Here is a 26,866-nt window from a genome sequence, read left to right as displayed (position 1 = left end):
AAGAAAGTACTCTTCCATTTTGAAAGTTGCTCTTCTGTCTGCTTTCATTTCCCTCCCAGGCAATGCATTCCAGATCAGAACAACTCTCTACATGGAAATAAAAGTCTGATATTCTCAATCTAGAACAGTTTTAATGTTCCCAGACTAGATCAGATACTCCCAACCCAGCAGGGGTCCAATATTTCCAGCTCAGCACAGATCCATCACTTCCATCTTCATCCAGCAGGAATCTGATTGATCCCAGGCCAGGTCAGCCAGACATAGCTGTTCTTTGTGAAGGTTTTTCTGTAAGACTACAGTTTGTTAATTACACAAATTGGTAAGAACATACATTCACCTTCTTCAGTAGCCTTGGTGCATCTACATTCAGCTTGCAGCTTCTCTCCACAATGTGCAGTGATTCATCTTCACTCTTGTACTCACTGAGTTTCTCACTACCCAGGAAAACTGGGATCAATGGACACGTTGGGAATCTCTTCTCATAAGCCTGGAATAGGAAGTTAATTCTTCAGAGAACAAGCAAATAAATAGAGCTCAACCCTCTGAATTCCTTGCTACTAATCATCAAATCAACCCTCAATACTGTCAATAGCTGATGAAGAGACCAAATTCCCACAGTTTCACTGTTTTGTGTTAGCTGTTTGTTTTTACCAGTGAAGGCCATTCCTCTTGCTGGGGTGCAACTCAACAGTGAGCAGTGGCTGTAACCAAACCCTCAGCAATCGTCTTATGTTTGATGTTGGGCAAACAAGGAGAATTTTCTGGTATTTTCAAGATGTTGTGACAACAGTGTTCCCATTGGAAATATCCCTTAATATGTGAATTAAGTGGTAGTGTGGATGAGCAATGGAGAGATGGATGTTAGTCCATGATGCCCCGTAGTAGGTATACTGTATCCACCTGTGACTATCTTGTCAATATTTACAAGCTGAGATTAAACAATGCTTTGATTTTGAAGTTTTCCTCCTTATTTTCAAATATTTCCATGGCCTCACCTTTACTTATCTCCGTAGTCTCTTGCAGCCTCACAGTCTCCAAAAGATGTGTACTCCTTTAATTTTGGCCACTTTTACATGTCTGATTTTAATTGCTCTGCCATTGCTGGCTGTGCTTCCAGTTACCAGGTGTTTAAGGTCTACCTGTTTGTCCATACTTCCAGTCACCTGTCATAATGTCTCCTTATTTGACCCAACTTTCCAGTTTGACAATGGTACTGTGAAAAATATTTTGCTATCTTAAAAGTGCTGTGTAAAGACAAGTTGTTGCTGCCATTCTGCCCTTTTCTAGACAGATTACATCACAATCCTATGAGAAGAGTGATCTGGAGAAACACGCAGGGTCACCTGTCTGGCTACACCTCATTCAGTTGCATCTTCACTTTTGCCAGCCATCAAATGGAGAGAAGTGTTCATATTGTTCCACCCCTTGGCCATTTCCCTTCTTTATTGAACCAACTGACTTGGTGATGTCGGGGACTATTCATACCCAAGACCTTTGCAAAGGCAAGACCAGCTGCTTGTGTCTTTGCTACCAACATGTTTACCTCCATCTTCTGTCGTTTACCTATAAGTGGCTGTGCCACATTTAATTAATTATACTTCAGCAGTATTTTAGGTTTCCATTAGTCTAGCAGTCAGCGCTGAATGAGAACATTGCTTTATGGGTCACAATATGTAGCTGATGAGCAAAAATTAGGGACTAACCCCCAATCAGAAACTCGATGAAAGTCTCTGTGTGACAGAATGCGAATCCAGTTCTTTGAGCAGGTGACTGGATCTTTGTTTGCCTGAGTGATTGCGATTTCTTCACTGGGTGAGGAATGTGGAAAACTGATTTTTAAAAATGTTTTATTAATCTTGTGCTTGTTAAACAAACAAAACACGGCTTTGTTACAAACTGTCAATGATTAGACAATATGCTGGAATACCTCATAAAGTTATCCTAACTTGTATCTACATGTGACACAGAACGGCCTGTGTCTGCATGTGCAAGACAGATAGACACAGAGAGAGGCTTAAGCCTGTCCATTTAGATTCACATTGTCTGAATAATTTATGCTAGCGTCCTGGCATGATGCCTATTCATTGAGAGCTTCTAAAAGAGGAGTGTTTGCTTTATTTAACTTGCACTATGAAAGACAGAAATATAAAAACACTCCTTATGAGTATGGGATAGTGGGGATGAGACAGACAGACATAGCTAATCCTTCTTATTACTAAGAGAAAGCAAATGAAAGCACTGACTGCCATCTGTATGTGTGAAAGAGGCATGGACAAATTACAATGTATTGTTTCATAAATATGCCACTTCTACAGTACTATTGACATCAGATTATAGCCTCTCATCAAATACAGTTTTCTGAGGCTCAGAAAATGTTACTATAAAAGTGAAGGGAGGAAGATGCAACAGAATAATTTGAGATTCTCCTAACCGGTTTACAAGTATGGAGAGAACTGGTAGATTTTTGCTGTTATACGCTAATATCCTCTCCTCTCCTAAACAAGATGATCGCAGACAATGGATCCCTGTGTAAAGTGCAGCAGGCGCATCTGTTCTGTAGGATGACAGAAGGAGCACATGGCTGTGCTCACAATAGGTTGCTGTGTGATATTTACATACTCTGGGACAGAATGGCACTGCTGGCTCTGATTGTTCATTTCGAATAGGTGTCTTGAAAATGTCTCCCCCTAGTATTGTTTATGGATACCCGAACATTCGTGTACTCTGCAAAAGAGGGCATTTCATCATGTATCACTTGAGGAGGCATTCAACCTAGGGATTAAAAGACAAGTGATAGCTGTAGGGGATTCTATAATTAGGGGGATTGAGAGTATCCTTTGCAAGCTGGATCAGGAGCCCTGCATAGTGTGTTGCCTGTTCGGTGCCAGGGTGCAGGACACCTCTGACCTGCTTGAAAGAATATTGGAGTGGGAGGGGGAGGATCCAGTTTTGTGGTCCATATTGGGACAAACAATATAGGCAAGGCTAGGAAGGAGGACCTGTTTGGGGATTATCAAACAGGAGGATCGAAATTACGGAACATGTCTTTGAGGGTCATAATCTCCTGATTACTGCCTGAGCAACGTGCAAATTGGTTTAGGGATAAGAAAATTAAGGAGGTAACCACATGGCTAAGGGAGTGGCTTGGGAAAGAAGGGTTCCATTTCATGGGGCATTGGCATCAGTTTTGGAACTGGGGGTATCTATACTGATGGGATGGTCTCCACTTGAACTGATCTGGAACTGGCGTCTTAGCGAAAAGGATAAATAGGGTGGTCACTAGGACTTTAAACAAGTGAGTCGGGGGGAAGGGAAAGGGAAAACAACAGTAAGTATGATTGTAAGTAAAAAGGTAAGCAGCAGGAAGGTTTAAATTCAAACCAGACTATGAAAGAAGTAAAAAGGAAGGATAACTGGAGATATTAGTAAAGATGTTAGAAATCATGACGGTAAGAAAGATAGCATAAGAGCACTTTACCTGAATGCTTGTAACATTTGTAACAAGGTTGATGAGTTAACAGCACAAATCATCACAAATGAACATGATTTAGTAGCCATAATGGAGGTATGGTTACAGGGTGGTTACGACTGGGAGTTAAATATCCCGGGGTATCAGACTATTTGGAAGGACAGGCAGGAAGGTAAGGGAGGTGGTGTAGCTCTGACATTCAAGGATGATATCAGGGCGGTGTTGAGAGATGATATAGGTTCTATGGAGAATAACGTTGAATGCATTTAAGTGGGAATTAGAAATTCTAAGAAGAAAAAGTCACTGATAGGTGTAGTCTTTAGGCCACCAAATAATAACATCACATTGGGGTGGGCAATAAACAAAGAAATAACTAACACCTGTAAAAACGGATTGGCAGTTATCACAGGGGATTTTGGTCTACATGTCAATTGGTCGAAGCAGCTCGGTCAGGGTAGCCTTGAGGAGGAGTTCATTTTGTGTATGTGGGATAGTTTTCTTGAACAGTATGTAATGGAATCGATGAGGAGCAAGCTATCCTAGATCTGGTCCGGTGTAATGGGACATGAATAATTAATGAGCTCATTGTTGGTATCCTCCTGAAAGGAGTGATCACAGTATGGTTGAATTTAACATACTGATAGAGAATGAAGATAAAATCCAATACCAGGGTCCTGTCCTTAAACAAGGGAGACTACAATAGAATGAAGGAGGACTTGGCTAAAGTAGACTGGAAATAGATATTTTATGGTAGGACAGTTGACGAGCAGTAGCGGACTTTCAAAGCAAATTTTTAAAGTGCTCAGCAAAAGTATATTACAGTGAAACGAAAGGACTGTAAGAAAAGGGCTAATCTGCCATGAGAGTCTAAGGAAATAAGGGAAGCTATCAAATTGAAAGAGAAGGCATACAAAGTGGCCGAAAACAGGAGGAAACTAGAAGATTGGGAAAACTTTAAAGGTCAACAGAAAAAGCTGTAAAGTAAGATAGAACATGAGAAAAAAAACTAGCACTGAATATAAAGACAGATAGCAACAAAGAAAAAGAGTAGCTAAAGTAAACGTTTGTCCTTTAGAGGATGAGAAGGGGCAGTTGGTTATGGGATATGATGAAATGGCCGAGGCATTAAACAGGTATTTTTTATCGGTCTTCACAATGGAGGGCAAAGTGGTGGATATGATCTATGTGGACTTCAGTAAGGCATTCGGCAAGGTTCCCCATGGGAGACTGGTTAGCAAGGTTAGATCTCATGGAATACAGGGAAAACTAATCATTTGGATATAGAACTGGCTCAAGGGTAGAAGGTGGTGGTGGATTGTTGTTTTTCAGTCTGGAGGCCTGTGATCAGTGGAGTGCCACCAGGATCAGTGCTAGTTCTGCTATTTTTCATCATTTAGATGTGAACATAAGAGGTATAGTCAGTATATTTGCAGAAGACATCAAAATTGGAGGTGCAGTGAACTTGGATTACAACAGGATCTTGATCAGATGGGCTAACAGGGTGAGGAGTGGCAGATGGAGTATAATTTAGATAAATGCGAGGTGCTGCATTTTGGGAAAGCAAATCTTAGCAGGACTTATGCACTTAATGGTAAGGTCCTAGGGAGTGTTACTGAACAAAGAGCCCTTGGAATGCAGGTTCATAGCTCCTTGAAAGTAGAATCGCAGGTAGATAGGATAGTGAAGAAGGCATTTGATATGCTTTCCTTTATTGGTCAGAGTATTGGGTACAGGAGTTGGGAGGTCATGTTGCAGTTGTACAGAACATTGGTTAGGCCACTTTTGGAATATTGCAGATTGGAAAATAACAAATGTGATGCCACAGTTTAAAAAGGGAGGTAGATAAAAGATGGGGAATAATTCTGGTCTCCTTCCTATCGGAATGATGTTGCGAAACTTGAAAGGATTCAGAAAAGATTTACAAGGATGTTGCCAGGGTTGGAGGATTTGAGCTATAGGGAGAGGTTGAAAAGGCTGGGGCTGTTCTCCCTGGAGCATCGGAGGCTGAGGAGTGGCCTTATAGAGGTTTATAAAATCATGAAGGGCATGGATGGCATAAATAGACAAAATATTTTCCCTGGGGTGGGAGAGTGCAGAAGTAGAGGGCATAGGTTTAGGGTGAGAGGGAAAAGATATAAAAGGGACCCAAGGGGCAACTTATTCATGCAGAGGGTGGTATGTGTATAGAATGAGCTGCCAGAGGAGTTGGTGGAGGCTAGTACAATAGCAACATTTAAAAGGCATTTAGATGGGTATATGAATAGAAAGGGCTTGCAGGGATATGGGCCAGGTGCTGGCAGGTGGGACTAGATTAGGTTGGGATGTCTGGTCAGCATGGACCAGTTGGACCGAAAAGTCTGTTTCCATGCTGTACACCTCTATGACTCTCTGATTCTAGGACACTATGAACATGCTAGTAATTGACAAAGAGATGAAGGTAGGTGAGGATTGGAAACAATCATTATTACAGAAGAGGTAGTGTTGGGCAAGGTAATGGAGCTAAAGATAGACAAGTCTTCTGGCCCTGATGGAATGCATCTCAGGGTACTAAAAGAGATGGCCAGGGAAATACTACACTGGTGGTAGTATTTCAAAATTTGCTGGACTCTAGGGCAGTTCAAGCAGATTGGAAAACAGTAAATGTGATGCCATGTTTAAAAAGGGAGGTAGATAAAAGATGGGGAATTATAGACTGGTTAGCTTAACCTCTGTAGTGGGGAAGATGCTTGAGTCTATTATCAAGGAATAAATATCAAGGTATCTCCGTAGAAATTGTCCCGTTGTGCAGAAGCAGCATGGGTTCATGAAGGGCAGGTCATCTTGACAATTCTTTTGGAATTCAATGAAGACATTATGAGCAAGGTGGACAATGGGGACCCAGAGGATGTGGTTTACCTAGATTTCCAAAAGGCCTTCAACAAGGTGCCGCACAACAGGCTGTTGCATAAGATAAGGATGCATGGCATTATGGGTAAAGTATTAGTATGGTTAGAGGATTTGTTGGCTAACAGAAAGCAAAGAATGGGGATAAATGAGTGCTATTCTGGTTGACAATCAATAACGTGTATTGTGTACAGGAGTTGGGAAGTCATGCTGTGGCTCTATAGGACATCGGTTAAGCCACTTTTAGAATATTGAGTGCAATTCTAGTTTCTTTCCTATCGGAAAGATGTTGTGAAACTTGAAATGGTTCAGAAAAGATTTACCAGGATGTTGCCAGGTTTGGAGGATTTGAGCTATAGGGAGAGGTTGATTCAGCTGGGACTGTTTTCCCTGGAGCATTGGAGGCTGAGGGGTGGTCTTATAGAGATTTATAAAATCATGAGAGGCAGGGCTAGGATAAATAGATAAAGTCTATTCTCTGGGGTGTGGGAGTTCAGAACTAGAGGCATAGGTTTAGAGTGAGAGGAGAACGATACAAAAGAGACCCAAGGGGTAACTTATTCATGAAGAGGGTGATACGTACATGGAATGAACTGCCAGAGGAGGTGGTGGAGGCTCATATAATTGCAACATTTAAAAGGCATTTGGATGGGTATATGAACAGGAAGGGTTTGGAGGGATATGGGTCGGGTGCTGGCAGGTGGGACTAGATTGGGTTGGGATATCTGGTCAGCATGGACAGGTTGGACCCAAGGTCTTTTTCCTTGCTGTACATCTCTAAGACTCTATGACTATGAGTGGTGTGCCTTAGGGATCAGTGTTGGGACTGCAATTATTCACAATTTATATAGATGATTTGGAATTTGGGACCAGATACAGTGTATCAAGATTTGCAGATGATATTAAGATGAGTGGCAGAGCAAAATGTACAGAGGATTGTGAAACTTTGCAGAGGACCATAGATCCTTTGAGGGAGTGGGCAAAGGTCTAGCAGATGGAGTACAATGTTAATAAATGTGAAGTCATCTATCTTGGAAGAAGTAACAGTAAAAAGGATTATTACTTAAATGGTAAAACGTTGCAGCATGCTGCTATGCAGAGGGACTTGGGTGTCCTTATGTATGAATCACAGAGGGTTGGTCTGCAGGTACGACAAGTAATTAGGAAGGCAAATGGAATTTTGTCCATGACTGCTAAAGGCATAGAGTTTACAAGCAGGGAGGTTATATTGCAACAGTACAGGGCGCTGGTGAGGCCACACCTGGAGTACTGTGTATAGTTTTGGTCTGTTTACTTGAGAAAGGATGTACTGGCACTAGAGGAGGTGCAGAGGCGTTTCACTAGGTTAGTTCCAGAGTTGAGAGGGCTGGCTTATGAGGAGAGACTGAGTAGACTGGGATTATAATCATTGGAATTCAGAAGAATGAGGGGGGATCTTATAGAAACATAAAATTATGAAGAGAAGAGCTAAGATAGAAGTAGAGAGAATGTTTCTACTGGCAGGTGAAACTAGGACAAGCGGGCATAGCCTCAAGATTAGAGGAAGCAGATTTAGGAAGCAGGCTGATATAAGAAGGAACTTCTTCACCCAGAGGGTTGTAAATCTATGGAATTCCTTGCCCAGTGAAGTAAACATTTTTAAAGATAGATTTTTTTTAACAATAATGGAATTAAAGGATATGGTGAGAGCGTGAGTAAATGGATCTGAGTCAATGATGGCACCGTCATCAGCCATGATGGCACAGCATACTTGAAGAGTCAGATGGCCTACTCCTGCTCCTAGTTCCTATGTTCTTACATCTATGATAGCTCAGCCAAAGCTGAGTTCACCCTCAACCAATTTCCATTCAGTTTCCAATGGGATTGACCACAATTTGTTATCAGTGTGGCTCAGCACCAAACTCAGTCATGCATTCACACACAAGGGTTACCAGGTTAGGTCCAGTTACTGAAAGTAGAGCAGACTGAAACTCACAATTATTCTGATTTTCAGGTGTTCTATATCACAGGACTTCTGCTGGGTCAGGCTCAAAAATCTTGGCTCCTGGCATCACAGTTCAGTACAGGATCAGAATGTACTATATAAAAGCATGCTTCAATAATCAATATTTACTGAAGATTGGTAACTTCCACACCCTTTCTCTTTCATTCTTAAAATACTTTGCTTACAAGATATCTTGATCAGAATATTAAAGTTGCTAAAAGGAAGAGTTACTGAATGACAATGAGACAGAGTTAAGGCTAATATTAGTAGAGAAACAATCAGAGACACAGGATACTGGGGATGTGAGATTATTGAGTTATATTGTGAGGGGGCTAGATTAATATCAGTACAGAAGGTCAGTAACACAGGGTACTTGAGATGTGAGGTTATTGTGTATCCATGTGCAAGAGGAGGATCAAATCAGTAGTGATACAATCAGTGACACAGAGTCTGGGAGAGTATGTGGGAATGGGAGAGTGTGAGGGAATAGGAAAGTTCGTGGGAACTGGAAAAAAGGATGAAAAATAGTACTTCACTTTTAATATGTCAGATAATGTTTTCATTCAAAGGGAAAGAAAAAAATGAATTTATGTAGCACCGTTCACAACTTCATGAGTCCCAGAGTGTTTCAAACCCAATTAAGTACTTTTGAAGCATGATAGCTGTTCTAATGTAAGAACCATGTATGTAAAGTGTGTGATTTTTACAGTGAAAGACACCAAGTATCAGGAGAATCAAGAATTGTATTTTTTTGTTTAAGAAAAGCTAATAGATTGGAAAGCTTTTGTTGGCAGTTTTCAGGAGACCAAGCTGAGGTTCGATGAGGTTAAAGTCAGTTCAACACAGTTATGAAACCCTCAGTGTTAGGGTTTTAATTTTAAAATTCTAGACTAGAAATGTATGGTTAGAAATCTGAAGGGATTCTTTGAAGCTAAAAAGATTTCAGCTCAGTTGTGTAAATGATCAAGGAGAAGGTCATTAAACTCTTAAGACTGGTACTGAAAGAAGCAATTAAGTGAAACCTGTAAATGGAACAGAAAAGGGAATTCTCTCTGATATATAAATAGACAAAAATGATAGTGATGAGCTAGATGGGATTTTAAAACCTTACAAATTTTGTTACATGTAATTAACTTGAATGGTTCTATTTTATCTTAATTTCTTTTGTGCTTTATTGTGAAAACCAAATCTGTAGCATTGCATGAAAAACCATGACATTGATTAAACCAAAATATGATCTATGAAGCAGAATTTCAATCTGGAATCTAACTTGCCCATTAGGAATATCAACAGAGATCATAACAAATGTCACAGCCAATCTATGCATAGCAAGCTCCCACAAACAGCCAAGTAATAATGACTAGGTAATTTGTTTGTGCAGTGTTGAATGAAGGATAAATAGGGCCCGAAGACACCAGGGACACCTGCCCTACTCTTCATTAAAATAGTACCATGAGATCATTTTCATTCAAATAAAACAAAGAACCATGGATACTGGATAATGGAAATTGCTGGAGAAACTCAGCAGGTCTGGTATCATCTGTAGGAAAAAAGGAGAGTTAACGTTCAAGTCTGGACTCAAAATGTTAATTATTTTTATTCATCTGGGAAGACAAACAGGGTCACAGTTTAATATTGCATCTGAATGATGTCACCTTTCGCAGGATAACTCTCCCTTAATATTGCAATGGAATGTCAGTCTAGATTTTTTTTTTGTTTAAGTCTCTTGAATTTGCCACAGCTGACTGAAACACAATGATTCTATTCATTGAACTATGGCTGACACACCAAATATGCTGTGGAATAAGTTAACTGTGAAAGACAATGATAGTTTGGGTTACAGAGTCAATTCCATCTATTCCTGTAATGAGCAAAATCAGAGGATATGATAGGAAGGTGAGCTTATCAATTACAGTTAAAATATTTGTTGGACAAAAGGCCTTTACTTCTATTCTTAATTTCATTGAGCTAACAAGAACCTGTTAATTCCTAAGTACGGAAAGTGTCTTGGTGAACTAGTTGCAGCAGGGCATCTAATGTAATTATACTAACTCACCGCCATCACCATCTCAAATGTATACTTGTAGACCCGCACTGGAGATTGATATTTCTGCACCATCTTCTCTCTGCAATTTCAAACAAATCCATCACTACATAAATATAGACTGAGTCAAATTCACCATTGCTTACATTGACTAATATTCTTACACATCAAATGGCTGCTTTCAAGTTGGCTGGCTCCTTTTCTTCCCAAGACTAAAGCAAATGAAGCTAATCCTGGTAGGCATACAGAATCACACAGAAACCTGGGCAGATTGCATCTATGGTGCTACAGTCAGCTCTGCGACACCAAGACAACATATGGGGACTGTCAAGTCACTGAGGTGATGCAGAGAGACAGGGATTATCATCAGCTTTTAAACCCAGCAAAATAAAGTCCAACTTTAGAATAAAACATTTATGTAAATCGTCTTAAGTCTTCTCCTGAAATGTGTTGCCAGGCACCCCAGAATTGAACCCGTGACCTTGGGCACAGTGAGTAGGAAATATTTTTGTAGATTTTTATTCAACCAGCTGCGCGCAGTGAATAACTTCAGTCTTTTTGCATCCTACGTTTAATTAAATTTTGTGGAACATGGACTGTTTCCCAGAATGGCAGCCAGGATAAATTTGCAAAAAAAAATCAATCAAAGGCTCCAATCCTGGACTTTTAAATATACTAAAATTCAACCACATTTTGTCTTCCATTAAATTGTTTGTTATTTTCTTTAGAATTGGAATCACTAATGAGACCTCTGGGCAGGATCTCCCCTTGACCAAAGCCCTCACCTGAATTAGAACTTTCACCTCAGCAGGCCCTCTACCTGGGTTGGAACCTCACCTGGTCAGGACCCTCACTTGGTCAGGACCCTCACCTAGACAGGACCCTCCCCTGGTCAGGAACCTCACCTAGACAGGACTCTCCCCTGGTCAGGAACCTCACCTCGACAGGACCCTCCCCTGGTCAGGAGCCTCACCTAGACAGGACCCTCCCCTGGTCAGGAACCTCCCTGGTCAGGACCCTCCCCGGTCAGGAGCCTCACCTAGACAGGACCCTCCCCTGGTCAGGAACCTCCCTGGTCAGGACCATCACCTGGTCAGGAATCTCACCTAGACAGGACCCTCACCTGGTTCAGAGCTTCACCTAGACAGGACCCTCACCTGGTCAGGAACCTCACCTGGTCAGGAACCTCACCTAGACAGGACCCTCCCCGATCAGGAACCACACCTCAACAGGAACCTCACCTGGTCAAGAACCTCACCTTGACAGGACCCTCACCTAGATAGGACCCTCCTCTGGTCAGGAACTTCCCTGGTCAGGACCCTCCCCGGTCAGGAACCTCACCTAGACAGGACCCTCACCTGGTCCGGAGCTTCACTTAGACAGGACCCTCACCTGGACATGATCCTCCCCTGGTCAGGACCCTCACCTAGACAGGACCCTCACCTGGACAGGACCCTCACCTGGACAGGACCCTCACCTGGACAGGAACTACACCTGCAGCAAGCTAAAGGAGGGTAAAACAGAGAACTCGGCCTCGAAGACCTCAGTCCAAGAATCGTTCGTGGAGTTGTTTGTGTGAAGAGCTCGGCATTGCCAACCTACATTCCTTAGCGGAGGCAGCGGGTTGCTACATGTAAGAGATCTTGTTCTCTTCATTCTGTGGATTTGGCTCATTTAACACTAGCGCACAGGCCTCACCTGAACGGGAACCAAACTTTACCAAGTTCTCCGGGTCATCAATCTCTCGAAATGCTTTGAAAGTTTGTTCCAATATCCCAGAGGGATCAGAGGCTATTGAGCTGAAAGGTTTACTCTGCTCCTCTGTCTGTTGATGCTGCCTGACACACTGAGTGTTTCCAGCATTTTCTGGTTCTAAATTCCCATTTTCTTCATGCCTTCAGTTCGAGTCCCAATGTCCCCCAAACACTCCCGTCTCACTACTTTCCCATTACGAAGGCCCCAAAAGTCCTAAATGGTTTCCACTTGGAATCTCGGTCTTCAACTCCCTTCATGTTGGCTGAAACAAATGTATCAACGACTTCAAAGTAACACGGAGTTGCGATCGGTGACAGAGCTCACTTCGAAAACCTGCTCCGTATCCGGGGATAAGAGCAGCCGGCGAGTCTTTACTTGATTTGGACCATTAGCTCCGCCCTCAGGCAAACTGATATTGGGTGGTAAATGAGCTAATCTCGGATAGGGAGTATGTGTCTGTGTGACTGTGTGTGTGTCTGCGTGTGAGAGAGACTGTGTGTGTCTGTGTCTATCTGTGTATGTGACTGTGTGTGTCTGTGAGTGTGTGTGACTGTGTGTGACTGTGTCTGTGTGTGTCTGTGTATGTGACTGTAAGTATCTGTGAGTGTGTGTGACTGTCTGTGTGTGTATGTGTATGTGTCTGTGAGTGTGTGACTGTGTGTCTGTGACTGTGTGTGTGTGTGTCACTGTGTGTCTGTGAGTGTGTGACTATGTCTGCAAGTGTGTCTGAGTGTGACTGCGCGTGTCTGTGTCAATGTGTCCGTGAGTGTGTATGTGACTGTGTCTGTGAATCTGTGTGTCTGTATCTATGTCTGTGTGTGTGTGTCTGTGAGAGTGTGTGTCTATGTGTGTGAAACGAAACTCTTGAGTGCACCGGGACAGAAGGCGCGAAGCCCAGCGCAGAGCCCGGTTCCTTACCATAAAAAGCCGAGCTGTCTCAAAGATTACTTCCGAGCCTGGCTGCTGCTCTTCTGTGAAACGACAGACAAATGGTCACGGCATTTCAATCTCGCCGCTTCCTCCAGGTCGGCTGTTGTTCCTTGTACAAAGTCAGGAAGAATACAGTACATGTTCGCCAGTCCCGAATTCGCCTCTGAAATAGTTCCCTTGTTCCGCTAACACCAGGAAAAGGGTTCGGATTCAGACGAGTGTGATTTGAAGTCAGTCTAGAAAGAGCCAGGCAGATTTCCAACGCAAATTGCGACAGCGACAGTGACTGCTGCTCGGATTAATTGATTGTAGTTGTGGATGCGAGGCTTTCACAATGTTGCATGCATCAGCTCCACCACACAAAGGCACCTCGCTTACCCAGGGCATGGCCGATACTCTTTGGCTGGGTATTATTTCAAAGGGAGCTTCGCTGTTGGCATGAAGTCGCGTTTGGTAATCCTTACAACGACCAAACTCCCCAAACCGACCTACCCACCCCGCCCCATCACCATGGAAACGTCACTCCAAACGTGTTTGCCAAACAGTTTCCTTTTTGTCTTTAATGATTGAACGTGTCAGACTCCCAGGAGAAGTGCAGTTCCTCTTCGCCATCTGTTCCTTATTGTACACATCCCACCCTCCAGGTCACTTCACATTTATTCCAGCCAACATGAGACAGTTCATAAATTTGCACAAAGCATTTCTGTGGGAACCTACAGGAGTCTCTTCTACTGATTTCTTTGCTAATGAAGGTGTTACCTTGCTGCAGGGATGCAGTTCCAGGGGAAACTGCTCACTCTCTGGTACTTTGCCTGCACTTCCTTTCCCAACATGACCTGGGTTACTTCAGCGACAGTCAGTTCTATTTTCTCCTCAACAAGCAGCCGCACTGTTTTAGTGAATTATCTCGATAGCGATCATCACAGGGCCCTGGAACACCCGAAAAGCGCGGCAGTGAGGACCGGGAAACCAGCCACAACCATTCAGGTGAGTGATCTCAGCCGAAACGGTGGGTGCACGGGGCGGCATTTCCGCTGGAGAAACGAGAGGAGCCGTCAGGGAACGGCAGAGATTCTCCATTTAGCTCAAAACCTTAAGACATTTGAAAGCTGTCCAATGGTAATCCGAAAAGTTAACTATAACAACATGGTTTAATTCAATTCCAAATACAGATATTCAACAAATGTAATAATGTCTACAAGTACTCTAACTTTAAACACTTAAACATCAAGAACATAGAGTTCTCCCTCAGACCATGAGAGCTGTGCACTCTAACAGTGCGAGGAAGTCATTAGATCTCCCCATTCCTATCCATCCACAGGTACAGTGCTTAGTCCGGAAGTTATCCCAGTCTTAATTTCTCTCGCTCAGTTCCAGTACTTACATGGTTAATTTCACGTGGTCTCCTCGATCCAAAATGTGCAGAGTTACTCTTGGTTCCAGTAACTATCGGTTGGCAGGGCTGCTTCAATCTGAACACACCGAGGCAGCGCCGGCAGTAGCTGGGTCTGCCCTGAACCGCGAGGAACCACAAATGGACGTGGATCCTCTGAACACATTCTCTGCTCGAAATGGGTGCTTATTGCCTGGTGAAGCTGAGATATTAACCTAACTCGCCTTGATCTCAAGGGGTTCCTTTTGTGCAACCACTAACAAGCAGGGCACCTGGGTGAGCTGCCCCTGCAGTCCCTCATGCAGTGTCATACAAGTTAGCGTATGTTGGTGTTCCCCTCTCCACAATGCTCCAATCAGGATGCATTGCTGGCTCACTTCCATCTCAGTCATTACATCACTCGACTCCGCAATTAGTAGCATCTCAGTTTCAAAGGGAGCTCGAGTGATATTCTATCCATTAAGTTGTGCGATCAACGCCAAAGCTAACAAATTCGAAAGCTAACAGCAACCCTAGGCCTGGCTTCTGCTGTACACTGCATAGTGAACCCGGGTTCGCCACTGCCCAGTTTTCGAATTCGTGATACATGTTGTGAAGGGAGTGACCAAACTCGCATTTAAAAACGTGAAGTAGAGGTGCTGGAATTGGAGTGGGGTGGACAACGTTAAAAATCACACAACACCGGGTTATAGTCCAACAGGTTTATTTGGAAGCACTAGCTTTCAGAGCGCTGCTGTGGAACACGATCTTATAACAAAAGATCACAGCGTCAAACAACTGATACCATATGTAGAACAAATCTAGATTGCTGGTAAATCTTTCATCTTTTAGAAGGCGTTGCAGGTTTTGATTCATTAATATGTAAATCCCAGAACTTCTGTCAAGTCACATTCTCCAGCCAATTTAAAGTCTTACAAAAAAAAGTGACATCTCAGCTCAGACAATGCATTAAAGGTGTGAGATTAGAGTCTGTCTGTATCCCAATCTTGAGTCAGACTGGTTCTATTTCCAAAGTAGGAATTTATAACATGTTATATGGATTGACTGTCTGCAATGACTGCCTGCAGATTGTATGCTTTTTGAACAAGATAGAATGTATCTGCAATCACAATTCTGAAAACGCAAATTCATTCCATAGACTTATATATGTGTACGCATGCATGTGAGAGTGTGTATGCATGTGTGCATGCTTGGTTAGGTGTGTGTGAGCGTGACAGAGTAAAGGTCTCTGAGAGTGTGTCTGCGTGGGTGTATGTCACACCATTTGGTGTGACCCCACCATTTACACTCTCACACACACACACACACACACAAACAAACATACACACACTCTTACATACTCACACACTCATGCAGACCCTCTCTCAGGCACACACGTACATCCCCCATACTCACACCCACCCACACACCCTCTCACAGACTTATACTCCGTCACACTCATGCACACACTCAACCAAGCATGCACACACACTCCCACTCACCATAAACACACACACACTCACACTCTCTCTCTCTTCCTCTCACATGCACGCACACACACATATAAGTCTATGGGGTGAATTTCCACTTTCAGAATTGTACTTGCAGATACATTCTATTTTGTTCAAAAAGCACACAGTCTGCAGGCAGTCAATCCATATAGCATGTTATAAATTCCTACTTTGGAAATAGAACCAGTCTGACTCAAGATTGGGACATAGATAGACTCTAACCCACTAAGCTGAGATGCCACCTTTTTTTAAATATAAATCCTTAAGTTATCTTGAGAATGTGACTTGAAAGAAGTTCTGTGATTTACATATCAATTAACTGAAACTTGCAACCCATTCTAAAAGATGAAAGACTTAACAGCAACCTAGGTTTGTTCAATATATCATACCATTAGCATGACACTACGAACTTTTGCTATAAACTCTGTGTCTTATGACACAGCTACCTGATGAAGGAGCAGCGCTTGGAAAACTAGTACTTCCAAATAAACCTGTTGGACTATAACCTTGTGTTGTGTGATTTTTAACTTTATTTAAGACAATCTATCTCCTGATCCATTATCTCACAGTTTGGAAGGGATTGCTCATAAGAGAAGAAACAGTTGATACTGAACATCTCACACTTCTCCTGTCATATGATGATATTAACAAAATACAGAGCAATTACCTTAGTTCAGGAATTCAGGATGCAGACGCAGATTAGGGAGAGATGAGGAATTATAAAAGCATGAAGTAATTTATGGTCATTTTGTGCACGCATTTCCCACCCCTGAAAAGGAGCAATAAAGTCAGGTGAAGTATAAAAAAAGCATATAGATTGAAAAAAAACAGAGAGTCAAAGATAGCCTTGATAATGAGTTCACAGAATTATTTCAGGATAGTACTTTAGAACTACACATTCTGGAGTCAACAAGAGAGCAGGGTCCATTAGATGAGATATGTGGAATGAGATAGAATTAATCATCTCATAGAAAAGGTACCTTTAGGTAGTAGCAACAATGGAATGACTAAGTTTTACATTCAGTTTTAAAGTGGGAGAAATGAGTCCAAGACAAATATTTTCAAATTAGATAAAGGTAATGACGAGACCATGAAAACAGACCTAGCAGATTTGAACTAACAATTTAGTTTGATATTAATAGAAATACAATGGCAGACAATGAAAGAGATATTTCAGAATACACAGAGTTGTTACATTTCAACAGGAAAGAACAATTCTGAGGGAAGATCCACCATTGTAGCGATTTGATTGATTAACTAAAAAGATAAAATATACTATCTATCCTATAGGAAAAGCATTTAGTTACACAAGGTAGGTGAAAATCAGAAGATTGAACAGAATCTATAAAGAAGCAAAGAATGACTAAATGATTAACAAGGGAAAATTAGTACATGAGAGAAAGCTATAAATATAAAAAGAGCTAGTAAGAATTTCTATAGATTGTTTAAAAAGAGTTAACAAAGTGAGCATTGATCCTATAAAAAGTGAGTATGAGGAATTACTAATGGGAATTAAGGATAGTGCAGATGAATTGATCAAGTATTTTGCATGGGTCTTCACTGTAGAGGATGTAGGTAACATCCCAGAAATGGTTGTAAATCAAGAGGGTGCAACTTAGAGTCATAGAGTCACAGAGATGTACAAAACGGAAACAGACCCTTCAGTTCAACTCGTCCATGCTGGTCAGATATCCCAACCTAATCTAAAACCACCCGGCCAATATCCCTCCAAACCCTTCCTATTCATATACCCATCCAGATGCCTTTTAAATGCTGCAATTGTATTAGCCTCCACTACTTCCACTAGCAGCTCATTCCACACACACATCACCCGCTGCGTGAAAAAGCTGTCCTTGAGGACTCTTTTATATCTTTCCCCTCTCACCCTAAACCTATACCCTCGAGTTTTGGTTTTGGATTCTCCCACCCTAGGGAAAAAACCTTATCTATCCATGCTCCTCATGATTTAATAAATCTCTATAAGGTCAACCCTCAGCTTCCAATGCTCCAGGGAAAACAGCCCCAGCCTATTCCACCTCTCCCTATAGCTCAAATCCTCTAACCCTGGCAACATCCTTGTAAATCTTTTCTGAACCCTCTCAAGTTTCACCATATCTTTCCAATAGGATGGAAACCAGAATTGCACGCAATATTCCAACAGTGGCCTAACTAATGTTCTATACAGTCGCAACATGACCTCCCAACTCCTGTACTCAATACTCTGACCAATGAAGGAAAGCATACCAAACACCTTCTTCACAATCCTATCTACTTGCGACTCCACTTTCAAGGAGCTATGAACCTGTACTCCAAGGTCTCTTTGTTCAGCAACACTCCCTAGGACCTTACTTTTCAGTGTATACATCCTGGTAAGATTTGATTTACCAAACTGCAGCACCTCGCATTTATCTAAATTAAACTCCATCTGCAACTCTCCAGCCCATTGGTTCATCTGATCAAGATCCTGTTGTAATCAGAGATAACCTTCTTCGCCGTCCACTACACCTCCAATTTTGGTGCCTTCTGCAAATTTACTAACTATGCCTCTTAAGCTCGCATCCAAATCTTTTACATAAATGATGAAAAGTAGTGCAGTCAACACCGATCTTTGTAGCATTCCACTGGTCACAGGCCTCCAGTCTGAGAAACAATCCTCCACCACCACCCTCTGTCTCCTACCTTTGAGCCAGTTCTGTATCCAAATGGCTAGTTCCCCCTGTATTCCATGAGATCTAACCTTGCTAACCAGTCTCCCATGGGGAACCTTGTTGAACACCTTATTGAAGCCCATATACGGAGGAACCTCGATTATCAATCAAGATGGGCGGGCACTATTTCGTTCGGATAATCAATTATTCAGTTAATTGATTTCCACTGGGGCTAGGAGTTTTCTGTGAAGTCTGCTCCCCATTCAGGAGACTAGGCAGCAGCACACCGCACTCGAGACCCCATTCCCTGCCCGCCCTCAACAGTGTCTGCTCCCACCTCATGCCCCTGCCTTCCCCAACCCCTTCTGCTGCCACCCCACCCCCAACCCCCAACCAATAGCCCTCCATCCGCTCCCACACCAGCCCCCATCCACCTCACGCCCGTCCCCAAACCCACTCCCCCAACCCCGCACCCTCATCCTTCCCTACCCACTGTTCAACCCCCTTCAGCGCCCCTACCCACCCTGCAACACCCTCCCCCCAGCCCACCCCCCTTTGCCAGGGCAGCTGGACTGTACACCGACAGTAAGGCTGCTGCTGCCTTTGTGGGCTAAGTCTGCAAATAGCGCACGCGCACACACACACGCACAACAATTTGACAGGTTCCACCTCCGCCCTGTACAGGACAATGTTGGAGAGATTATCTGGGGAAGGGGTTTTAGGTCTCCCCCCTACGTAGAACTCCAGGGAAAGTGTGGGGCGAGAGAGAGAGTATTGGAGGTCAGTCATTTAGAGACGGTACCTGGACTGTCCAGGACTGTTCTTGGCAGCATTTCAGTCACTCAAGTTCATTTTTAATCATTGTACCTGTAAACAAAAGATGCAATCAAGGTTGAAACAGCTCTTTGATGTAAGGTTTCTATTGGGACCTTGAGATCCCCTTCGGATAATCCAATATTTGGATAATTGATATTTGGATAATCAAAGTTCCTCTGTAGAGCATGTCTACCGCTCTGCCTTCATCAATCCTCTTTGTTACTTCTTCAAAAAACTCAATCAAGTTTGTGAGACATGATTTCCCACACACAAAGCCATGTTGACTATCCCTAACCAGTCCTTGCCTTTCCAAATACATGTACATCCTGTCCCTTAGGATTCCCTCCAACAATTTGCCCACCACTGACATCAGGCTCACTGGTCCATAGTTCCCTGGCTTGTTCTTACCACCTTTCTTAAATAGTGGCACAGTGTTAGCCAACCTCCAGTCTTCCACACCTCACCCGTGACAATCGATAATACAAATGTATCACCAAGAGGCTCAGCAATCACTTTCCTAGCTTCCCACAGAGTTCTAGGCTTTACCTGATTATGTTCTGGGGGTTTATCCACTTTTGTGCATTTCAAGATATCCAGCCCTTCCTCCTCTATAATATGGACATTTTTCAAGATGTCACCATCTATTTCCCTACATTCTATATCTTCCATGTCCTTTTCCACAGTAAATACTGATGCAAAATACTCATTTTGTATCTCCCCCATCACCTGTGGCTCTACACAAAGGCCGCCTTGCTGATCTTTGAGGGGCCCTATTCTCTCCCTAGTTACTCTTTTGTCCTTAATGTATTTGTAAGAACCCTTTGGATTTTCCTTAACTCTATTTGCCAAAGCTATCTTATGTCCTATACTCCTACTGCCTTTACACTCTTCTAAGGATTCATTCGATCTATCCTGTCTATACCTAACATATGCTTTCTTCTTTTTCTTAACCAAGCCCTCAATTTCTTTAGTCATCCAGCATTCCCTGTACCTACCAGCCTTCTCTTTCATTCTAACAGAAATATACTGTCTCTGGGCTCTCATTATCTCACTTCTGAAGGCTTCCCATTTTCCAGCTCTCCCCTTACCTGCGAACATCTGCCCCTAATCAGCTTTTTAAAGTTCTTGCATAATACTGTTAAAATTGGCCTTTCTCCAAATTCGAACTTCAAATTTTAGATCTGGTCTATCTTTTTCCATCACTATTTTAAAACTAAGAGAATTTTGATAGCTGGCCCTAAATGTGTACAATGACTTCCTGCTGGCCCCTCTCCCCCTTGAGAACATTCTGTACCCTCTCTGAGGCATCCTTGATCCTGACACCAGGAAGCAACACATCATTCTGATTTTTTGCTGCTGGTCAAGGAAATGTCTGTCTGTACCTTGGACTAGAGACTCCCCTGACACAATCAATCTCTTGGAACCCGATGTACCCCTCATTGCATTCCAGCCAGTCTCAATACCAGAAAGGGGCAATGGTTGCTAAGTTGTTGATTTGTATGAAGATATGTATGAAAATAATTTGTGAAGAGATTTAAGAAGGCAGCAAAGGCATATTGATATGCTGAGTGAGCAAAGTGCAGGCAAATGGAGTAAACTGTAGGAAATGTAGAATTGTCCATTTTGCCAGGATGAATTTTAAAAAATCTAAATGCTGAGATATTACAGGGATCTGAGATGTAAATGGATTTGAATGTTGGTGCATGAATTGCACAAGATTAGGTTGCAAGTACAGCAAGAAATGAGGAAAATTAATTGAGTGTTCTAATATAATGTAAGGTTGGTACAAAAGTATACTTCAGTGATCCGGACATTGGTAAGACCACATGTAGTGTGCTGTGCACAATATGAATCTCTTATTTAAGAAAAGATGTAAATGCACCGGAACAATTTCGGAGAAGACTAATTAGACTAAGACATAGAACGGTTGGGTTGTATACACAGCCCAGACAATCACACAAGCCAATCTCCCAACTATGGGCTCCAACTACACTTCCCACTGCCGCCGGAAAGGCAGCCAACATCATCAAAGAACCTCCCCACCCATATAATATTCTCTTCCAACATCCTCAGGCAGAAGATACTGAATCTTAAACACATGTACCAACAGGTTCAAGAACAACTTCTTCCCTGTTGTTATTAGACTGCTGAATGGTTCTGATTTCAAATCTCCTGTTCAGCTGTAACCTTGCATGTCTCGCTCTGTCCAAACACCCTAAGATTTATATGTTATGATCTGGCTGTACTGCACGCAAAACAAAATTTTTCATTGTACTTAAATACATGCAACAACAATAAATCAAATCAAATTTTTGGGAAAAAGTTGAACACGCTAGGCTTGAATCTGTTGGAGTTCAAAAAGTGCAAGAGCAGTCTTAATTGAAACATATATGATCTTAAAAGGTCTTGGCAGGGTATTTATAGAAGAGGAAGGTTCTAGAATGAAGGGTCACCTTTTAAAAAACAAGAAGTCACCTATTTAAGATACAGATAAGGAGAAATTTTAAGGAGGGTCATTAATCTTTGGAATTCTCTTCCATATAAGAAGCAGAGTCCTTGAATATTTTTAAAATAGAGACATAGATTCTTGATAGGCAAGGGAGTGTAAGGTTATTGGGGGCAGACAGGAATGTGGAGTAATCAGACCAGCCATGATCCTGTTGAGGGCTGAAGTGCTCTTTAGATTTCCCGGTCCAAATTTGTATGTTTGTATATAAGTTCACCTGTCCAATATTTATTCCTCAATCAACATCACAAAAACAAATGGTATCTTCATGACAACATTTACTGCCACAATGACTAGATTCAAAAATATTTAATGGGTGTAAAACACTTTGGGGTGAACTCTGATAGTGAAAGTGCTATTGAAATATAAACATTTTTTGAAGCTCAAATGATCAAGTAAAATCCTAGAATACAGACCCATCCTGATACTGTCACTATTGAGCCTTCATCAAGTTACTTTCCACAGATAAAATTTCTATGGTCTATGGATCAGGTATCCCATGGAGAAGTCAGGTTACCTCTGTTTGCAATCTAGCCTTTAAACTACTGCGAATCTGCAATGAATAAACACTACATTAACTGCCTTATTACAAGTATTCACTACCGTTGAAAATATCTCTTTTATTGTGTGCTATCTTCCTCCAGACTGACTACCTTTATAAGTTCTGTGGTGTTGTTCTCAACATCTGAGCCAGACAATTTACTTCTATCTGTGTTACTTATCTTGAAACTCAAGTGCAGAACTCGGCAAGGGTAAAAAATAGTGCTGGTGACACTGAATTCAGAAGTTGTGGTTAATTATTGTCAAGTTTGCATCTTACCAGCTTGACATTTCTAAAACGAAAAATACAGGGAAGGAACTATTAGTTCAAAATATTTAGAATGGGTTTTAAGAACAGCATTTTTGATCATGACTTCACAGTTTAAAAGGTCGATAGTTACGTATATCAAGAAGTTGCATTTCTATATTGCCTATCCACAACAATGCTTTTACAGCCAATGAAACACTTCTGACATTTTGTCACTGGGACAATTAGGTATTAAACCTGCCATTGTTTGCACAGCAAGCGCCCACATGCAGCAATATAATAATGACTAGGAAATTTCCATTAGTGAAGTTAGTTGAAAGTTAAATATTGACCAGAACACCAGAGAGAACTCCTTTGTTCTTTTTCAAATAGTACCATGAGATCTGTTACATCCATCAGAGAGGGCAGACTACGTCACAATTTAACATTTCATCCAAAAGATAGCACCTCCAACAATGCAGCGCTGGACTGTCAATCTAGATTAAGTGCTGAAGTGCTGGAATTGAATTTCAACCTATTTCCTACTGACTCAGAGGCAAATGTCTCTAACTGAGCAAACAGAATTATATTTTGCTGGGAGTGGAAAATGTACAAAGTAGTTATTCCATCATTATGACGTGAGGAAGGTTCATACTGTCCTTTTTTTTAAACCCCTACCAATTCACTGCAACAAATATTTGCATTTATTTTCTTTCTTTAGCACATAGTTATCCCATTTCAATTAAACTTTCAGATAACTGAAAGATTGTGTAACACTCTGGAAGAATCTTCTGTATGTTGCTTTAGTGATTCCTGTTTTGGTATATATTGTAGTCACAGTGCACTTATTGTTAGAGGGGAGGATGCTAATTCCCAGTGAGAGGGACACCATGTGTAAAACTGTAATAGGATAGTAAATTAGTGTTATTTTCTCAAGTTAATAATCTAGGGAATTATCCATCCATTCAGCATTTTAACTTTTACTTTGGTCTCCATTTTCTTCACCTCTCTCAGTAATCTTAAATTTTCAAACTATTCTTTTCCAATTCTAAGATTAGATGGTTGTTCTATTGTTGTGCTTAAACAATTTTAATTAAACTAATCCCTAGGTTTTTTTTGCAAGTCTTCCCACTTAACCTGTTTATGGAAATTCCTGTTTTTTCCCTCTGGGGACTGGATTACGGAAGACTGATTAGAGTATTTTGTACTTTAGTCTCCTAGGATTTTGTTTCGTTTGGTAAACAACTGACCGACTTGCAATTTCATCAACTTAGTCACCTTTAGAGCAACTGCTCCATTTCCTCATTCTATTCTTTCTGGCATTGCTGTATCCAGCTGCGACACACTTCCTTGACTACAGCAACCCTCTAGTGCTTTGTCAAAATGGCTAATCTTTCATGTGTAACTGCCATCGGCTATTCAGCTTTGGGGGAAGTACTAAAGAATTAAAGCCCAAACCTGGAGATCAAATGCACACAGCTTTCAGCAGGGATCATTGTCTTATACGATCAGGAGCAGGATTCAGCCACCTTTTCTCTGTCTCCCTACCTCAGAAAGGCCGAAAGCATCTGTCACTGAATCCCAGTAATTGATTACACTCATGATCTTTTTCCCCACTGCTGGGAATATTTTCCTTTGTGTGTCCTAACACAAAACTGCTGAGTTCTTCAACATATTTTTATATTACACAATAAAGGAAGTGCTTCGTCTTTGATGGGCTCAGCTGAATTGTAACGGACGTGCTGCAGGCATGGATTATTGTACAGTAATTAGCAAACAAGACATTCTTCAAGGTGGTGAGATAGTTGGATTATATGCTGTTCCGAAAGTATTTATATTTCAAGAATTTTTAAGACAGTTTTGTGTGAAAATCAGATACTAGGCTTGTCAGAGTGAACTATGATCTATAAATATGTATATGTTTGTACATAGTCCTTGTTCAATTTTTTGCATATTTCCATCACAATTAAACAAAATGTTTGTAAAATATACTCAAGTTTGGCTAACTCAGCAAAGACAAAACACAAACAAACCTAAAATAAAAACAGAAAGTGCTGAAAAAGCTCAGTGGGTTAGGCTGCATCTTTGGAAAGAGAAAGAGTTAATATTTAGAGTCCAATGATTTGTCTTTGAAACTGAAACATAAACTGATACAGTTCCAAAAGCAAAGAGTCACGGGACTCGAAATGTTAACTCTGCTTCTCACTATTTTTATTTCAGATCTTCAGTATCCACAGTATTTGACCTTTATTAGAAACCATTGAACTGGGAAGAATTTAAACATGGAAATTGATTTTTTTCCCTGAAACAGAATTTAATAAAATTTGTAAAAGTACATTACAAAACATCTTAACTTGAAAATTACAGGAAGTACAATAAAATTCAACATGTCCCCATAGAACATGTTCCACTCTTAGGCACCAAGAGATTTTGGAAATCTGGAATTCTCTCCCTAAAAGCTTTTGTGTGCTGGATGTCAACTGGAATTTTCCAAGATTGAGTTTGATAGGCTTTTTTGGGTAAGCGTGTGATGGAAAAGATCTCTGCTATTTCACTCCTGACCAGGCTGGTACTAATTTTACAATGAAGTCCCTCTGTGCTGGACTTTTGTATCAGATGAACTTGTTTCCCTCTATTTGGCACAACAAATCTTTTTGATTTGACTCACATCTCTGTCAATCTGCCCTCTAACATTCTATTAACTCAAAGAAATATAAGCCACCTTTATGTGAGTTGACCTCAATGTAACCCTTTAAGCCCTGGTATAATTTTGGCGAATATACACTGCAGCCCCTCTCAAAGCCCAATGCATCTTCCAGGATCTCACCCTGTCTAAATCCAAGTGCAGTTCTCCAGAAATGAGCCGGGCAAGATTTTGTGGAACTGAATAATAGCTTGCATTCTCTTTGTAATCCAAGTCTGGAGATAAAGGCCAATAGTCTATTAAGCTTTTAGATAACCATTTGTATCTGTGTACTATATTTTATTGACATCTATTTGGAAAGGAGGAAGTGAGAACTACAAATGCCGGAGATCAGAGTTGAAAAGCGTGGTGCTGGAAAAGCACAGCAGGTCAGGAAGTATCTGAGCAGCAGGAGAATCGACGTTTCGGGCAAAAACGCTTCATCTAGAATGTATTTGGAGATTTAGGTTTCCTTTCCTCTTCTTGGGTCTATTATTATTCTGTCAGACATATTACCATACTTAGATCCATACCAAATGAACTCCCAAACACTGAATTCCAAATGTCACAGTATCACTGACTCACGCAATCTATCTTTACCTTATGCATGTTCCCGCTCCAACCTTTATTAATTTATTGCACAACTGTTCACCTTGCCAGTGAACTCTTCAAACAATTTAAACTAGATTACATGACATAACCTGCATACTGATTCTCAGCGGTTCAGTATACTTTTCAATCACTTTGTCCTCATATTTTAAGCGATCTTTCTAGTTGCAAAGGTAAAGTTAAACATTTGAATTTCGACTGGATCCAAATATAAGATATAAATGTTAATGTACAATACTGCTTCATACACCGAGAATGAGGGAAAGACAACGGGAGACGGAAAACAGCCGAGAGAGAGTGAGATCAGCTGGGATCAGCCATTTACCCTGTTACAATTTAATTCTGTGCTCTGGGCGCAATGAGCACGACGGCTCAGTTGCTATCGAGATCCGATTGAAGAGGGCTGAACCTCTAAGACAGACATAATGTCGATAAGGTTAATGACAGCTGTCAGCTGCGGGAGGTGGCTGCCAATCCAGATCTGCGAAGAGGCTCATCGATCATCCCGTGGCCGCTACGATCCAGGAACACGGAATAGAAACCAGAGTAAAGCCGAGACCCTCAAGGTGAAACCAAGGTACAAGGCACTCTCAGGCTGGGCTCCACCTTCATCCCACAGATGTGGAAAGCGGGGGGCCCTCATGGTGAGTGAGGTGAAAATCCCAGCCTCCGCACACTGATCAATCACTGGATTCCCACTGGAGAGGTTAGAGAGGACGTGAGGCTGAGCTCAAATTGGGGGAAAATGGTGTGGGAGTCGCTCCATGAACATTTAACCCTTGGCGCATATGCTGGGAGTAAGGATGAGGCCTCCGTTTCCACAGCAACCACTGACGTCATGTCCGGTCACTGTGGGTCTGGTGACGCAA

At 41.7% G+C, this 26,866-nt stretch overlaps 1 protein-coding gene across 2 annotated transcripts in view; it reads right to left on the bottom strand.

Moving 5' to 3' along the window:
- LOC132825418 (SEC14-like protein 5) overlaps positions 1-13,523 on the bottom strand; it is a 36,257-nt gene extending 22,734 nt beyond the window's left edge. The window contains exons 1-3 of one of the 2 annotated variants that reach the window (XM_060840664.1): positions 13,054-13,523; positions 10,393-10,462; positions 338-487 (exon numbers count right to left, since the gene is read on the bottom strand). In XM_060840664.1, the coding sequence (XP_060696647.1) occupies positions 338-487; positions 10,393-10,455 (213 nt within the window). In that variant the 5' untranslated portion in view covers positions 10,456-10,462; positions 13,054-13,523. Of the gene's footprint in view, positions 1-337; positions 488-10,392; positions 10,463-12,078; positions 12,470-13,053 lie in introns of those variants that run through there. The other variant, XM_060840663.1, reaches the window with a different exon arrangement.
- Between the last annotated feature and the right edge of the window lie 13,343 nt (positions 13,524-26,866).

The sequence above is a fragment of the Hemiscyllium ocellatum genome, chromosome 20 (assembly GCF_020745735.1).
Source record: "Hemiscyllium ocellatum isolate sHemOce1 chromosome 20, sHemOce1.pat.X.cur, whole genome shotgun sequence".
NCBI classification, from domain to species: domain Eukaryota; kingdom Metazoa; phylum Chordata; class Chondrichthyes; order Orectolobiformes; family Hemiscylliidae; genus Hemiscyllium; species Hemiscyllium ocellatum.
Note: the sequence above shows the minus strand (reverse complement) of the source record. Positions and strands in the feature narration are given on the sequence as shown.